This window comes from Globicephala melas, chromosome 6, assembly GCF_963455315.2.
Source record: "Globicephala melas chromosome 6, mGloMel1.2, whole genome shotgun sequence".
Classification (NCBI taxonomy): Eukaryota; Metazoa; Chordata; class Mammalia; order Artiodactyla; family Delphinidae; genus Globicephala; species Globicephala melas.
In genome coordinates this window covers 68,361,124-68,378,245 of record NC_083319.1, presented here as the reverse complement: position 1 = coordinate 68,378,245, position 17,122 = coordinate 68,361,124, and the positions used below count along the sequence as shown (strand labels likewise).

General features: G+C 36.4%; 1 protein-coding gene across 1 annotated transcript in view; it reads left to right on the top strand.

The window, feature by feature from the left end:
- The window catches only part of HAUS6 (HAUS augmin like complex subunit 6), a 44,041-nt gene that overhangs the window by 2,794 nt on the left and 24,125 nt on the right, over positions 1–17,122 (top strand). The window contains exons 2-10 of the mRNA XM_030840626.3: positions 2,093–2,188; positions 3,509–3,587; positions 4,097–4,229; positions 6,760–6,907; positions 8,513–8,578; positions 8,883–8,931; positions 13,263–13,433; positions 14,862–15,055; positions 15,795–15,921. Of these exons, the coding sequence (XP_030696486.2) occupies positions 2,093–2,188; positions 3,509–3,587; positions 4,097–4,229; positions 6,760–6,907; positions 8,513–8,578; positions 8,883–8,931; positions 13,263–13,433; positions 14,862–15,055; positions 15,795–15,921 (1,063 nt within the window). The remainder of the gene's footprint in view (positions 1–2,092; positions 2,189–3,508; positions 3,588–4,096; positions 4,230–6,759; positions 6,908–8,512; positions 8,579–8,882; positions 8,932–13,262; positions 13,434–14,861; positions 15,056–15,794; positions 15,922–17,122) is intronic.

Here is a 17,122-nt window from a genome sequence, read left to right as displayed (position 1 = left end):
GGTGTGCGGGTATCTCATTGCAGCGACCTCTCTTGTTGCAGAGCCTGGGCTCTAGGCACGCGGGCTTCAGTAGTTGTGGCACACGGGCTCAGTAGTTGTGGCTCGTGGGCTCTAGAGCGCAGGCTCAGTAGTTGTGATGCACGGGCTTAGTTGCTCTGCGGCATGTGGGATCTTCCTGGACCAGGGCTCGAACCCATGTCCCCTGCATTGGCAGGCGGATTCTTAACCACTGTGCCACCAGGGAAGTCCCGCAATGTGCTTTTTACAAGCAGACTTGTGGACCATGACTAAAGGACATGTACAGATTCCAGTTCAATACATGACAAGGCATTTAAGGGGCTGCCAATAGAGCTGACTTTTTGATTATTCTAGAAAGTAGAGACTCATCAACGAACACAGTAATCCCACTCTGCAAAGCTAGAGGCTGGCTAAAAGGAGCATTCCCACCAGACTTTCTGTGCCATAGCAAAGGAGATGCAGAGTCTGTAGCTGGGTACACTAAGACATTGTTAGACCTACTGTACAACTGTGCACTTCATAAGAGGGTAAAATTGCAGTAGTAAATTGTCTAACATTTTTCTGAGGTTATATTCCATAAGCTTAAAATTCAGATGTACTTATTTAAAGCATTCAAAACATTGGGTTCTAAGAATGTTTATGCATAAGGTTAATATCTGCCCTATAGAGATTTATATATTTCTGCACAAATACCTCCAGTTTATCTGAATGCATCGGTTTTGGACCAGCAGCTCCTGGCATTGGGAGAGCTGGGTTTCCAGAAATCAGCACAGGTACATTTGGTAAAAGTTTGGCAGGGACCAGGCCCATCCCAGGATGAGGTAAGTAGGGATTGAAAGCCATGGCAGGATTAGCTTCCAGGGATGGAGTCACAGGAAAAGAAGTAAGTGATGACATTTGAGCATTTTGGAGCATAAACTGCATCTGCTGGGTGAACATGGCTGCAGCAGTCTTTTGTTGAATCAGATTGTTCCGTCCATTAATTTCCAGCTGCATTTTTAAATGTGGAGGAGGGTGAAGGTACTTGCAGTTCTCTCTAGCACACCGACCCTTAAGGTCATAAGCAGCCCCTTCCATGGAATCAGCCCAGGCTCTACTAGGCCTTCAGTTGCCCGAAGCAAAGCAGAAGGCACTCTCAGCCCCCCATTCATTTGTTTATTCAACAGATATTAATTGAACACAGTATTGGACCTGGGTATACAGTGGTGAACAGAGCAAACGTGAACTTTTCCCTTATAAAATTTCAGTCCAGTGGGTGAGCAAACCTTTAACAAATATCTTTTTAAAAATTAGAAGTGTTGAAGAGAACAGGATACTCTATGAAAAAAATAGCAGGTTTGAGAGATGATAAGGAGGTAGGAACTTCATTTGTATTTGTTGAGGAATAGAAACATTCCAAGGATAAAACAGTTGTTTGACAAAAGGATAAGCATGGGAATTTTAATGTTAACTCTTTTTTCCAACTCAAAGCTTATTTCAGGAAAATAGCTTTATGTGTTCACGGGAGTACTCAGATCTATTTGTCATGTCATCTGTATTATGCAGATAATCCAACTGCTTTCTAATGTTGTTGGGATTAGATAAAATACTTCATGTTAAAGCTGCAAGCACAGCTATTAACTTCATATGATTGCAGTGAAGATTAGATGAGTTGCTGCTTGTAAAAGGCTTAATTAAAATAATATCTGATAAATAATAAACTCAATAAATATTTAGCTGTTTTTATTGTCAGAAAATGTTGGTGGGTATCATCATTTTCACCATATTTTAGACCATGGTTTTCTCTCTACCTAATTAGTCTTTCCTTTTCTTTTTGTAGAATGTTTTCATTGCAGTAAAGCCAATTCTTCTAGTTTTCTTCTAATCGATCTACATTTTCAGAATGAAAACAAAAACTTGTATGTGTTTAATTGAATGAATGAATTAGAAAAATGAATTTGCCTTGACCTCTTGAACAGAATGAAAAATATTAATAGGCCAGACTCTTAAACAGCTTTTGATGATGCTTAGTTTTATTAACCTTTCTCTTTTTTCTTTTTCTTTTTCCTACTTCTATTTCTTTTTAAACCATTAGGAACATGTTTGACAAGTTGAACCGTGATGCCTTTCAGATAGTTTCTTATTTTTTGTTTCAAACGCTTGACCAGTCTCTCACTAAAGAAGTTTTCAAGTGAGTAAAAGTTATTTCATTTTCTTTTTGTAGGGGATTTAAAAAGGGATTAAGACTTTATATAAGCCAGAATTTCAACTTTGGACTTCAACTATTATTTTGAATGGATGTTATAAAAATTAGGCTTGAGTCTTACAAATTTAGTACTTAACCTTTATAAATCTGAGTGATTTTTTTTGTAAAATTATTGTAAATTAAAATAAAAATATAAAAATGTGAATATTCACTAGCCTTGGTTCTAAGTTATTTTGCATGTGATTTGGGTTTCATCTATAAGAAAAAGTGTTCAAATTTGTTTTAATATTTATATTGTGCCCTCATCCTCTTATATAGTAAGTCCATTGTTTAGGGCATTGTTTTTATTTGTGATAATTTATTTTTAATATTTTGCCTTCAGTTAAAGTTATGAGTGACTAGGAGAACAAGTGTATTTGAAACATATTTTCGAAATCCCTATCATTAAGGTATAGGGCTTCCTCTGTTCAAATAAAAATAGATTTTTTGATTTTTTTTTCTAGATTATAAACAAAATACAGCTTACTTTAACCAGTTCAGCAAATACAGAAAACGTTAAAGAAGGAAGTAAAAATTATTCCTAAACCCAACTAGAGAATATCACTGTTGACATTCCAGCTTTTTAGTCTTTTTTTCTTTGCATACTTAATTTTTTTCTATGAATATAGCATGTAAGTTATGCTACAGAAATACAAAAAAAAATGGAGCCCTAATCAAATAATTGCCTCATAATAAAAATTTAGACAAAACATTATAAGGAGAAAGCAATAGGCAAATTTTAAAGTTCATTATTTTTGACTAAAACTGAATTTTTAATAATTTCATATCTTGTTTGTCCACAAAACAGTAGCACCCCTGACTGTAATATAGGTTATCTCTAGGGGTCATGATCTCTTATGCCATTCTTTCTGTGCTTTTCATGTGTAACCATGTGTTTTTCTCTTTTTCCCCAGGCATTAATTATTATCCTAATTTATTTATACCATCTTTATGCATTAGTCCAGTGAATTCATTGAGAGTGTTGTCTTCTTTAGCTGATTTTCAGTAATTTTAATAGTGATTCTCCCTATATTTAACTTATATATTCATTGATAATTTGCACTAAACTGAATTCAACTCTATAGATATTCATAAAGAAAAAGACCTAATTTCTTACAGGTTGGTGTTTCTCTTTAGTTGAAATTTATGAATGTTAGCCTTGATTTAGCATTAATATTTCTAGTATAGGAGATAATTTTGATGTTTTAAAGTTTTGCTGAGTTTGCTTTTTTATTCATAATTCTAATTTTTATTTTTGTTTTAAAGACTTTGTTGGCCTCCATTTGACCAAAAAAGTGATACTGAATTCCGAAAACATTGCTGTGAATGGTTAAAAAAGATTTCTGTAAGTATTTTCTTTCTGAAAGGTGCAAACGTTTAAGAGGTAATTTTTTTTCAGGCTTTATTGAGGTACATTAATTTTTTTAGAGGTGAAATCTTTTTAGTGCTTTTATGCTAACAGTATAAGCAAGAAATACTAATCAGGATAATACTTTCTGGTGGTTTTTGGTTGGGATTCTGTATTTCTGGGAAGCCAGCTTTGTTGGCTAAGTGCATTAGAAATAGGTTTTTGAGTTCCTGGGAATTTATATCACAGTTTTTGTTTAAAGAAAATTTTTTTTTACCATAGATTATTTTAGCTTATGTCCCCAAATAGTATCAATAATTGTGGCTTTAAATTTTAATTGCTTTTTGTGACTGAGTCCACCAAGAGTTTAGAAGGATTCAAAAATTCAACTTGTGGTTCAAATGGAATAATTCTGGTAAACCTGTTATGCTTCAAAACAGTGTGATGTAAATATAAAGGTTGTTGTTGTTAAGGTCTTCAAATCATCTTGTTTCTTTTTTCCATAGGCTGAATGTGGAAGTAGCTTCCCTCAAGTTGTTGGTTCACTATTTCTTTCTCCTGGTGGTCCTAAGTTTATTCATCTGATGTATCACTTTGCAAGATTTGTTGCAATAAATTATATAAAAACCCATTCTAAAAGTAAGTTAAGCTCACAGTAGGAGTTTTTTTTGTTTTGATTCTTAAGTTTTTATTATTTTTTATAATTTGTAAATCATTAAGAGATTTTAATAAAATAAAGTAAGATAAAAATATTACTTTACCTCAAAAGGCAAATGGTTAATATTTTATTGGAACTGTAGTTTGAAATCCTCTTGTAATGAACATAGGTAGCAATACAGATTATTTTCTTATGTTCTAATACAGGGGTTGGGAAACATTTTCTGTGTAAGGCCTGACAGTAAATATTTTATACTTTGTGAACCACATAAGAGTGTCTGTCACATATACCTGTTTGTGAGGGTTGTTAAATTTTTATTTTTTGTAATATAACCCCTTAAAATGTAGAAAGCAGTTCTAGCTTTCTGATCTCAGAAAAACAGCCAGTGGGCCAGGTTAGACCTGCAGGTTATAGTTTGCCTATAATTCATTGTATTAAATGTTGTATTGAATTTGTTAGAGATTTATTTTGGCTACTGGCAATGTGTTGGAATATTTTGGTTCACAATTGCTGTTTTAAAGGGATTTGATCTATTTGCTAAATTATAGAAACAAAATATTGGATTTTTCACCTAAGACTTAAAAGAATGCTATTTGTAGCTTACTAAGTATGCTGCTCAGTTTAATTGAGTTATGCTCATAAAACATGGGAGGTAAAAGCTGGAAAAGTTGATGCAATAATAGCCCATCTTCCAATTTCTAGAGACAACCATTGCTTATATTTTCGTTTGTTTTCTTTTAGGTGTTTTTGTTGTTGTTGTTTTTTTAAATGCACATATTATATGTTTTAATTATTTTGAATAAATGATAGATTCTCATGATTCAAAAATCAGGAAGTGAAAAGTGTGTCTTCCATCTCTAACTACCTAGTTTCCCTTCCCAGAAGCAACCATTGTAATGAATAATACTAGCAAATGTGTATATATTCTGTTTTTTAAACCCTAAATGGTGACATACATCTGGGTTTGAATCTTGTGTTTTTTATGCAGCAGTGTCTATTGGAGATCATCCCATGTCAGTTCATAGATTTTCCTTACTCTGTCTCTCTCTTAAGAACTGCATATTTGAATGGATGTGTCATAGTGTATTTAATCACACATTTGTTCTGAAATCAGCTCTGCTGACAGACAGTTGGCTTTTTTCCTAATCTTTTGCTATAAAAATAATGCTACAGTGACAAACTTTATACATATATCATTTTGTGTATGTACAAGTATATATTGTATGTGTGTGTGTATATACATATATATGCACTCAAACACATACCTTTTTTCCAGTTTATCTTCTGTGCGTGATTTTTTAAAACATGTACATGTGATCTTGCTTTATAAGCATTTACATATTTTATTTATTTATTTTTAAAATTTTTTTATTTATTTATTTTTTGTGGTACGCGGGCCTCTCACTGTTGTGGCCTCTCCCGTTGTGGAGCACAGGCTCTGGACGCGCAGGCTCAGCAGCCATGGCTCATGGGCCCAGCCACTCCGCGGCACGTGGGATCTTCCTGGACCGGGGCACGAACCCGTGTCCCCCGCATCGGCAGGCGGACTCTCAACCACTGCGCCACCAGGGAAGCCCTACGTATTTTAAATTTAATGTAACATAAGCATTTTACCAGCTTTTCTGTTAGATTTATTCCAGTTACATGTAACCCAAACTATTTTATATGAATTATGTGTATTTGGATTTGGCAAGATTTATTGTACATAAGGCTTTTAAGCATGGGTTGTCATATTTCTCATTTAAAGCAGTTTCATTCAACATATTCAGTCTCTAGGTGACTTCTACATCCAGCGAACTCATCCCCTGTTAAATATTTAGGCGTTTTGGTTATTTCTTTGCGGGTAATCTAGGACCTGGATTTACAATGTTAAGTATGGTGTGGGGTCACTCTTTTCCAGAATATCCATCTTTATTGTATTGAGCCATCTTAAAGTAGGATTTATTACATTTTATTACAGGTGAAAACCTGGACTCTCAAGTGTTTAGATGGATTGTTGTCAGGGTCTGCTTTGATCATTAGTAACATAGCCAAGAATTACTTGAGAAATAGAGATTGGTTTTATTTGGTTGTCTTGTCCTGTTGATCTTACTAGGAAGAAAAGTACGCTGATGGCAGCAATGAAGGTGATGTGATCTCACCTCATCTCTTTTAATTGATTTTCTTCCTTTGTTGTTAAAAGATCAGTTGAGAAGTTGCTTATGTGTGATGATGTATTTGTTCATGGATGTATCATGCTGTGATAATAAGAATTACTTGGGGCACATGGACTCTGAGAATTTTTAATTATGTAAAATAACTCAACTTCAGATATCCTTTTTTATTGCCTCATTTAAAAATAGGTCATCCTTGCTTTTGCTGAAATTAGTTGTATCTTTTTGTGTATGTGGCATGCCAGCTCTTAAGGAGTTGTTAGTTAAATGAGGTTGTTAATCTCTCAGTAATCTCACACTTTTATATTTATTAGCTTGTACGTCTAAGTTTTGTGTATTTTATTTGTGTTCTGTGTAGATTCTTCTGTACATTTTACAGAGACATTTAACATAAAGCCACAAGATTTGCACAAGTGCATTGCCAGATGCCACGTAGCACGTAACAGATTTTTACAAATTTTGCAAAGAGAAGATTATGTTACCCGAAAATACCAGGAAAATGCACAGTAAGTAATACTTTGATAGTTAGAAAATGTAAATTCCTTTCTTTATGAACAAATGTCATCAGTATCCTTTCTTTTTTTTAACCCATTGGTGTATGCACTTTATTTTTAATTCTATCAATATTTATTTATTTATTTAATTTATTTTTGGCTGCGTTGGGTCTTCGTTGCTGTGCGCGGGCTTTCTCTAGTTGCGGTGAGTGGGGGCTACTCTTCATTGTGGTGCACGGGCTGTTCATTGCGGTGGCTTCTCTTGTTGTGGAGCATGGGTTCTAGGCGTGCGGGCTTCAGTAGTTGTGGCATGTGGGCTCAGTAGTTGTGGCACATGGGCTTAGTTGCTCCGCAGCATGTGGGATCATCCCGGACCAGGGCTCGAACCCGTGTCCCCTCCACTGGCAGGCAGATTCTTAACTACTGCGCCACCAGGGAAGTCCCTCATCAGTATTCTTTCAATGGCAATAATTCATGTCTACCTCAAAACCCCCTGGCTGTTATCTTTCCTTTTTTTTTTTTTTCCCCCCTCGGTACGCGGGCCTCTCACTGTTGTGGCCTCTCCCGTTGCAGAGCACAGGCTCTGGACGCGCAGGCTCAGCAGCCATGGCTCACGGGCCCAGCTGCTCCGCGGCATGTGGGATCTTCCTAGACCAGGGCATGAACCCGAGTCCCCTGCATCGGTAGGCAGACTCTCAACCACTGTGCTGCCAGGGAAGCCCCTATCTTTCCATTTTAAAGCCTGATAACTTCTGAATAAAGTGTTTTATGACTTTAGGCATACTGTAAATGAAAATTTAGAGAAAAGGAAGATATCATTTTAGTTCAAAAACTCAATTTCTTTAGGTGCTTTTTCTTTTAAACATGGAAATAAATTTTTAAGCTGTAATTATAGTGCTCATTCTATTTTGTATCCTTTTTTCTCTTAATATTTCATTCTATAAATTTTTCCGTACTGCCATAATGTATTACTTTTAATTTCTACTTAGTGTCTTAGTTGAAGAGGTATTCCATAGTTTCTTTAGCCATTTTATACTGTCTTACATTTACATTCATCTATTCAGCACTTTTCTTTCTTGAGTTACTTCTGTGTGCTGGATATTGGTTATACACTAGTCCTACAGCATTAAACAAGACAAGCAAGGTTCTTACTCTCTAGACATAAATTGTGTCCAATTTTTTACAATTATAAACAACTATAGTAAGATAACTTTTTAAATGCTGTTTTCTATTCCCAAAGCTACAGAATCCTTTGACATCTCCTTAAAACTACAATGTTGCCTGTTTTAGGTAACATTTAAAATTATCCCCATGGTATGTGAGATAAGGATAAGAGAGCAGAGTAGTCTTAACTGACTTCCAACATTTTTACTTGAAGTCAGAGAGTATATGAGCCAAGAAGTCCTGGTCCATTTCAATAGCCGCGTATATGTTAGACCACTCCTGTAAGTCTTAAAGGGAGTCTGGAGTCCCTTTATGACTGTCTGCTGGGTATAATTGGAAGAGTAGTCCTCAGAGGCCTTGAGCAAAGATATGAAATGAGGGAAAATATCAAAGCGGGCTATACTAGTTAGTTGTAATAGATTTACAGTTGTCATTTTGTATGTTTTCTTCCAGATTATCAGTTAAACAAATACAGAATTTGAGATCAGAATGTGTAGGACAGCAAAACGAGATAAAAAAGTAAGTGACTTTTAGAGTTGAAAGTTCCTTGAGATACTAGTTTAGCTTCCTGCATGTTACGGGTAAGGAAACTGAGATTAGTTAAAATAACATATCAATAGCTAGTTGATAATAGGATGAGAACATAATTCTGATTCCTAGTCCAGTTCTTCTAATAAGTTATGATAGCTTTGAGCTTGAATTTTATTTTTGCTTTTAATAGGTGGTTGTTAGCAGGTGGGTTTGCAGATTAATTAGCTCTTTGGATGGTAAATTACCATATGGTTTTTTTATTGACTAATGAGATTATTTAATTTTTAACTAGAATGGAACCCTATGATGACCAAAGTAATATACAAGAGAAAATTCAAAAGGTGAGACTTTTGTTTTTGAATTTTATTTTATTTATTTTTTATACAACACGTTCTTATTAGTTATGTATTTTATACATATAGTGTATATATGTCAATCCCTATCTCCCAGTTCATCGCACCCCACCCCCCATTCCCCCCTTGGTGTCCATATGTTTGTTCTCTACATCTGTGTCTCTATTTCTGCCTTGCATACTGGTTCATCTGTACCATTTTTCTAGATTCCACATGTATGTGTTAATGTATATTTGTTTTTCTCTTTCTGGCTTACTTCACTCCGTGTAAGACAGTCTCTACATCCTTCCACGTCTCTACAAATGACCCAGTTTCGTTCCTTTTTATGGCTGAGTAATAATTCATTGTATATATGTACCACATCTTCTTTATCCATTCATCTGTTGATGGGCGTTTAGGTTGCTTCCATGACCTGGCTATTGTAAATAGTGCTGCAGTGAACATTGGGGTGCATGTGTCTTTTTGAATTATGGTTTTCTCTGAGTATATGCCCAGTAGTGGGATTGCTGGGTCATATGGTAATTCTGTTTTTAGTTTTTTAAGGAACCTCCATACTGTTCTCCATAGTGGCTGTATCATTTTACATTCCCACCAACAGTGCAAGAGGGTTCCCTTTTCTCCACACCCTCTCCAGCACTTACTGTTTATAGATTTTCTGATGATGCCCATTCTAACCGGTGTGAAGTGATACTTCATTGTAGTTTTGATTTACATTTCTCTAATAATTAGTGGTGTTGAGCAGCTTTTCATGTGCCTCTTGGCCATCTGTATGTCTTCTTTGGAGAGATGTCTATTTAGGTCTTCTGCCCATTTTTTAATTGGGTTGTTTGTTTTTTTAATATTGAGCTGCATGAGCTGTATATATATTTTGGAGATTATTCCTTTGTCCATTAATTTGTTTGCACATATTTTCTCCCATTCTGAGGGTTGTCTTTTCGTCTTGTTTGTAGTTTCCTTTGCTGTGCAAGAGCTTTCAAGTTTCATTAGGTCCCATTCGTTTATTTTTGTTTTTATTTCCATTACTCTAGGAGGTGGGTCAAAAAAGATCTTGCTGTGGTTTATGTCAGAGTGGTCTTCCTGTTTAAGAGTTTTATAGTGTCTGGTCTCACATTTAGGTCTTTAATCCATTTTGAGTTTATTTTTGTGTATGGTGTTAGGCAGTGTTCTAATTTCATTCTTTTACATGTCCAGTTTTCCCAGCACCCCGTGTTGAAGAGATTGTCTTTTCTCCATTGTATATCCTTGCTTCCTTTGGCATAGATTATCTGACCGTAGGTGAGTGGGTTTATCTGTGGGCTTTCTATCCTGTTCCATTGATTGATATTTCTCTTTTTGTGCCGCTACCATATTGTCTTGATTACTGTAGCTTTGTAGTATAGTCTGAAGTCAGGGAGCCTGATTCCTCCAGGTCCATTTTTCTTTCTCAAGTTTGCTTTGGCTATTTGGAGTCTTTTGTGTTTCCATACAAATTGTAAACTTTTGTTCTAATTCTGTGAGAAGTGCTATTGGTAATTTGATAGGGATTGCATTGAATCTGTCAATTACTTTGGGTAGTATAGTCATTTTCACAATGTTGTTTCTTCCAATCCAAGAATATGGTATATCTCTTCATCTGTTTGTGTCATCTTTAATTTCTTTCATCAGTGTCTTATAGTTCTCTGAGTACAGTTCTTCTACCTTCTTAGGTAGGTTTATTCCTAGGTATTTTATTCGTTTTGTTGCAATGGTGAATGGGATTGTTTCCTTAATTTCTCTTTCTGAGAGACTTTTTTTTTTTTTTTTTTTTTTTGTGGTACGCGGGCCTCTCACTGTTGTGGCCTCTCCTGCCGCGGAGCACAGGCTCCGGACGCGCAGGCTCAGTGGCCATGGCTCACGGGCCCAGCCGCTCCGTGGCATGTGGGATCTTCCTGGACCGGGGAACGAACCCGTGTCCCCTGCATCCACAGGCAGACTCTCAACCACTGCGCCACCAGGGAAGCCCCAAGACAACTTTTGAAGGGAGGAATTTAATCTTTTGTGTTATGCAGTGTTTACTTAATTGAACTCGTATGTCTCTCTTTGTAGCAGTGTTTTTGTTTGTTTTTCTTTTTTTTACTCATTATAAGTGACATATGTATAAAAGTATTAACAGGGTGCCTTTAGAACACTTGAATATAATGGAAAAATTAGCTTATAATCTATCAAACTAAATATATACAAAAGCAGTTTTAAATTAACCAGTTTAAATTTGGTTAATTTAAAATCTTTCATGCCAGCAGGGAAAATTCAGCTTGATTCTAACTTAATCAGTAATATTTATCTAATAAAATACATTACGTGAAGGCAGATGGTAAGTATGGAAGAACGATGAGAAGTCATGTTGAGGCTGACATGGCAGTAGAGAGGAATCTGGCAGATATAAATGATCTGAGGCTTTCAGAGGTTGGCTTTAACAAATGTGGGTAGGAGTGTTTTCTTATACCTTTGTGTTTGGATGAAATGTCTCTCAAGCTCTTTTGATTCCATGGTCACCAAGCTGCCTTGGGGTATTAATTTGGCTTTTTAGGCACTTTGTCACTGGAAAAGGTGAGTGCCCTCCTCAGGTAGTAATTATTCATTAATTCAGTGAATATTTATTGATCAACTGCCATTTGCTAGGCATTCTTCTAGATATTATGGACTAGAGCACTGAAGAAAACAGGCAGAGTCACTTCCTTTATGGAGCTTCCAGTTTAGTGAATATGAATATTCCTATCGCTGAATGTAGTATCTTTGATTGTAGGCTTAATAGGTTAGGTTGGTATGAAACCCGTTAAGAGTTTTCATAGCAGTCTCTCTTGAGTTTGGGTAATGTTCAGTTTTCCCTGAGTCCAGTCAACTTTGAGCCATTGAGAAGGTAAACTTTCTAGATTTGAAAAATCTGAGAACCAGATCCTGGATCTTTGTATGTTCACCAAGGAAATGCCATCCTATGAGATCTTTAGATGGCCAGCCAATGAGTCTTCCTTTGGGGAAACAACTTTACTTTGTACTGTGAGAAGACACAGACACTAACACAAATATAATTAGTGTATTTCCCCTCCTCTTTCCCACTTAAGTAAATTCTTTTGAGGCATAACATACATATAAAGACGTGCAAAAATCGTAAGTGTGGAGCTTGACAAAATTCACAAAGTGGACACATCCGTGTAACCAGCATCCAGTTAAAGAAACAGAATGTTACCGTCACCCTAGGAGCATTGAGCCCCCTTTCTTTCATGACCATTTCCTTCCAAGAGTAAACACTATCCTCACTTCTTTTTTTGTTTGTTTGTTTTTTTAAAATTAATTTATTTTATTTATTTTTGGCTGTATTGGGTCCTCATTGCTGCATGCAGGCTTTCTCTAGTTGTGGCGAGTGGGGGCTACTCTTTGTTGTGATGTGTGGGCGTGGGCTTCTCATTGCGATGGCTTCTCTAGTTGCAGAGCATGGGCTCTAGGCACACAGGCTTCAGTAGTTGTGGCATGTGGGCTCAGTAGTTGTGGCTCGCGGCCTCCAGAGTGCAGGCTCAGTAGTTGTGGCGCACGGGCTTAGTTGCTCTGCAGTATGTGGGATCTTCCTGGACCAGGGATCGAACCCGTGTCCCCTGCATTGGCAGGCAGATTCTTAACCACTGCACCACCAGGGAAGCTCTATCCTCACTTCCTATGCTAAAGATTAATTTTGCCCGTTCTTGAACTTTGTGTAAATGGGGAGTGTATAGAATATATTCTTTTGTGTTCGACTTCTTTCACTCATGCTGTTTTATCCATGCTGTTGTATGTGTTCATTCTCATTGCTGTATAATGTTCTATTTTATGATTAAAGGAAAGTATACTTTTTATTCAAGGTAGTTCTTTGGGTTGATTGCAGTTTTTGAGTATTACAAATAGTGCTGTGAACATTCTTTTATGTGATTTAATAAACATAGGTTAATGCATGGTTTTCAACATTTTAACTTTTTGAAACTTGAATGACTCTTAAAATTGATGTGAGTGTTTTTATTTTCTCCTGAAAATCTTTTATTTTCCCTGATGGCATCTCAGAATACAGGAAATGCTAATTGCATCTCCGTAGTATAAGGTTTCTTAGATATGTTTTGCAAATCATAGTGGGCTAGATTCTCCTGAGAAATTCTTTAAAGTGCCCTTGAAAGTAATATCAGTACTTTTAGACTGTTAAAATAGTTACTTTTCTTACCAGAAGCCATTCCAGGAATACCTAATTTGTTCCTAGGAATGAGCATATATTTGTATTTTACATATCTTTATGTATAGATTATGTATAGACTTTAATAATTCCTTTGTCTCTGTTTTTGAAGGTTCGGTCTTTGTGGGCTTCAGTGAATGAAACACTCATGGTTTTGGAAAAAGAGAGAGAAGTTGTTAGTTCAGTCCTTAGTGTTGTTAACCAATATACTTTAGATGGAACTAATGTTGCTATCAATATTCCAAGGCTCTTACTTGACAAAATTGAGAAACAAATGTGTCAGGTAAGCATTTGATAATTAAGGGAGCTTTGAGAAAACTCCCTTCACAGAATTTTTTTATATGTTGTATATTGTTTTTCTCACAGTGTTTTTCTACTGTTTTCAGAATTTACCTTTGTGAATATATCTGGTAAGAGGGGTACTGTTAAAGGTGTTTATATTCACATCTATTGACCTTTATTCATTGTCCGAACGTTGTACGGCGCTACATCATATAGTGTAGAGAGTAGAAGGTACTTAGTAGGAAGATGATATGGTACTTAGTTTTTTATAAATTCTCAAAGAGAGCACCAATGATCTCCTGAATGCTAAATTTCTTTTAAAAAACTCTTCTCTCGTTTTTCTTTCGTCTTGATGGTATTAAATGTTTTAAAGTGTTTTCTTCCTTTAGCTTTTGTGACCTCAGTGTCGTCGTCTTCCTGTGGTGTTTCAGACTGCTGTCTCCAGTTTTCCACTGGTTCCTTTTTCTCTAACTTTTAAATGAACATGTTCCCCATGGTTCCTTTAATGGCCCCTTTTCTTTCCCACATTATAAATCCATCTGTATTTTCTTACCCAATTCCATGGCTTCATCAGCCTCCTATACAATAATATTACCAGATTGGTATTTCCAGTCTCTCCCCTTCAACTCAAACTACATGAAATTATTTCCACTTGCTTATGGGACATTTCCATCTGAATAGCCTACGTTTATTTTTCTTAGTAAACTTAAAATTTTTTGAGCATCTCCTGTGTGCCAGGTATTATTATAGTGAAGGGGATATAAAGATAAAATATTGTTGTGACCCTGAAGAGTTTTCACTTTAATAGGTAACATGTCAGGCACTTCAAATTCAGAGTACATAAAAATCAGGATCTGTAAACTCAGATTCCTACAGGGGCTAGGCAGGTAATAATATATAGATGAAGTATGCTAATTATGTGTAACAATAGGGGTAAAGTAGGAAATGATGAGATCTTTGGGGTACTAATTTTGTGTGAAATCTGTGATTTTAAAAAATATTAGCAACTAATTCAGATGATTTTAAAACATTGGAACTGTGTAGGCCAAATAAACATGTCTTAAGTTTGGAATCAACGTTTAGGGGTCCTTTAATTTGCAACTTTTGGTACAACATGAATTCATGATCTTTCTCCAAACCTGATCTTTCTCCTCAGTCTTTATTTTGCTTTCCATTTATTTGCATTTCTTTTATTCTAGTTTCAGCTTTTTTGCATGATATACAAGTGTAGCATGGTGTGTTAATTCTTCCACAGTAGTTTTCTTTGGGCCAGAATTATTTACATAGTTTTATTTTTGGGTAGACAGTCGTTCTTTTTTTTCCACTCTTTTTTAAGGTAACCTTTTTATATAATAGTGAAAAATGTAAATATATTTTTGTAGCATTTTACTATGTTAACAATCTATAGTTCACTACTTTTTTTTTTCAGTTGCACATAGGAAATGTTTATGAGGCTGGAAAATTGAATCTCTTAACAGTTATTCAGTTATTAAATGAAGTCTTGAAAGTAATGAAATATGAACATTGTCAGGCTAACCAAGCAAGACTGACAATAGACCTTCACTTCCTTGAAAAAGAGACCAAAGTTCAGAGAGAAAGATTGTCAGATCTGAAGCATATGAGGTACACTAGAAAGATCTTCTGTTATTTCACTGGGGTAGGAGTAGGGTGGTTTTGATAATTTCTCAGCACAACTCTTGTTTAGTTAACAACTCAGTAGCTTTGGCAAACAAGTGTGAAAATTTTACTCGTACTCAAAAACCTTATGTCACCAACTTCTAGAGAGACACATGAAGTAGCAAGGAAAATTAATGTAGTTTTCTTTTGTCTGGAGTATATTATTTGCCCTGAGTGATAATTCTTTATCAAATAATTCTGACTTTTCTCTAGCTTTTCTTTTGTAGGGTCTACTAATAGAACTAGGTTTTAAAAAATTTGTTTATATTGAGCAGGGTGACCGGGAGGTATGGGTTCTCTTTAGAAATGGATAGAGAGTAGGAGTAGAATTTCAACTTGAGTTCAGAACCAGGAAAAAATTGTATGGGATTGGCCAAAAAGTTCGTTTGGGTAACATCTTAGGGAAAAACCCGAACGAACTTTTTGGCCAACCCAATATTTTTAAAGATAAATAGAGTACAGATGTATGATTGCTATTTGGTATTAAAAGGAAACAAGGTATTTTAGATTCTGAACTCTCAATGGGAGAGTTTATGCAATTTAGGTGTGCTGAATTGGTTGAACTTTCAGTTATACTTTCTGCCCTTTCTCTACGAGCTATAATATTCTTACTTCAACACTTTTTCTCAGTGCTTCTTTTTATATATTCATGTTTTGAATGAAGTTCTTTTTTATGCCGTTACAGGTATAAAATAAAAGAAGATGTCTCAACTATAAAACATTCTATTGTTGAAAAACAAGAAGAATGGCATAAAAATTGGAAAGAATTTCTCGGCCTGTCTCCTTTCAGTCTAATAAAAGGTTGGACTCCAGTAAGTAATATTGACTTGACTTTTGGAGAGTAGTTTAATCTCTTGCAAACTCTTGATTTATCGTGGTACAAATGACCTGGAAATGCTATATGTGTGTATGCTTCTCATCTTTGCATCTGAGCCTAAAGTTCAAATATTTCGGTTTCTGTGATTTTTCTAAATACATATTAGAATGTTCATTAAGCTGCTGTTGTGATATAGTTTATATTTTTAGATTCAGTGGATTGTATTAAAAAGAAAATGAGATCGGGGAGAAGCTGGCGCTGAGGCTCAAGTCGCCTGTGGGGGCTGAGCCTGCTGTCTACCTGTGGCCGCTGCCGGTCTACGACAGACCTCACGATGTTGCTCACGAAATCCTCGAGACCATCCGGCTCAAAGATTTGGAAAGAGATAGTTTAGCAGAAAAGGAATGCATGAAGGAGAAGTGGAATCTCTTGCATGAATTTCTGCAGACAGAAATAAAGAATCAGTTATGTGACTTGGAAACCAAATTACATAAAGAAGAATTATCAGAGGAGGGCTACCTGGCACAAGTCAAATACCTTTTTTTTTTTTTTTTTTTTTTTTTTGCGGTACGCGGGCCTCTCACTGTTGTGGCCTCTCCCGTTGCGGAGCACAGGCTCTGGACGCGCACGCTCAGCGGCTGTGGCTCACGGGCCCAGCCGCTCCGCGGCATGTGGGATCTTCCCAGACCGGGGCACAAACCCGCGTTCCCTGTATTGGCAGGCGGACTCTCAACCACTGCACCACCAGGGAAGCCCCAAATCCCTTTTAAATAAAGATTTGTCCTTGGAGAACGGAGCTCATGCTTTCAGTCGGGAAGTGAATGGATGTGTAGAAAACGGGAGCCAGACAAGTGGTGAGGACCACAGAGTGGAAATAGCAGAGAAGAACAAGTCCCCCAGACCTGTTTCCAAACTGCATGCGCAGGAGAAGCAAGTCCGATGGAGAAACAAAATCTGAAGTCTCATGTAGCCCCAGGATTACAAGGCAAACTACCAGGCAGACCACCGTCACATCTCATTTCACAGGGGGCCCTGCCAAACGGAAGCCTGAGGAAGACACTGAAAAAGCAAAATCAGATGATTCTGTCGATGAAGAAGAAAAAGACCAGGAGGAAAAGAGACATAGAGTTACATCCAGAGAACAAGTTGCTGGACCGCTCCCTGCAGAAGAACCGGGAAGAGTAAGACCAGGAACA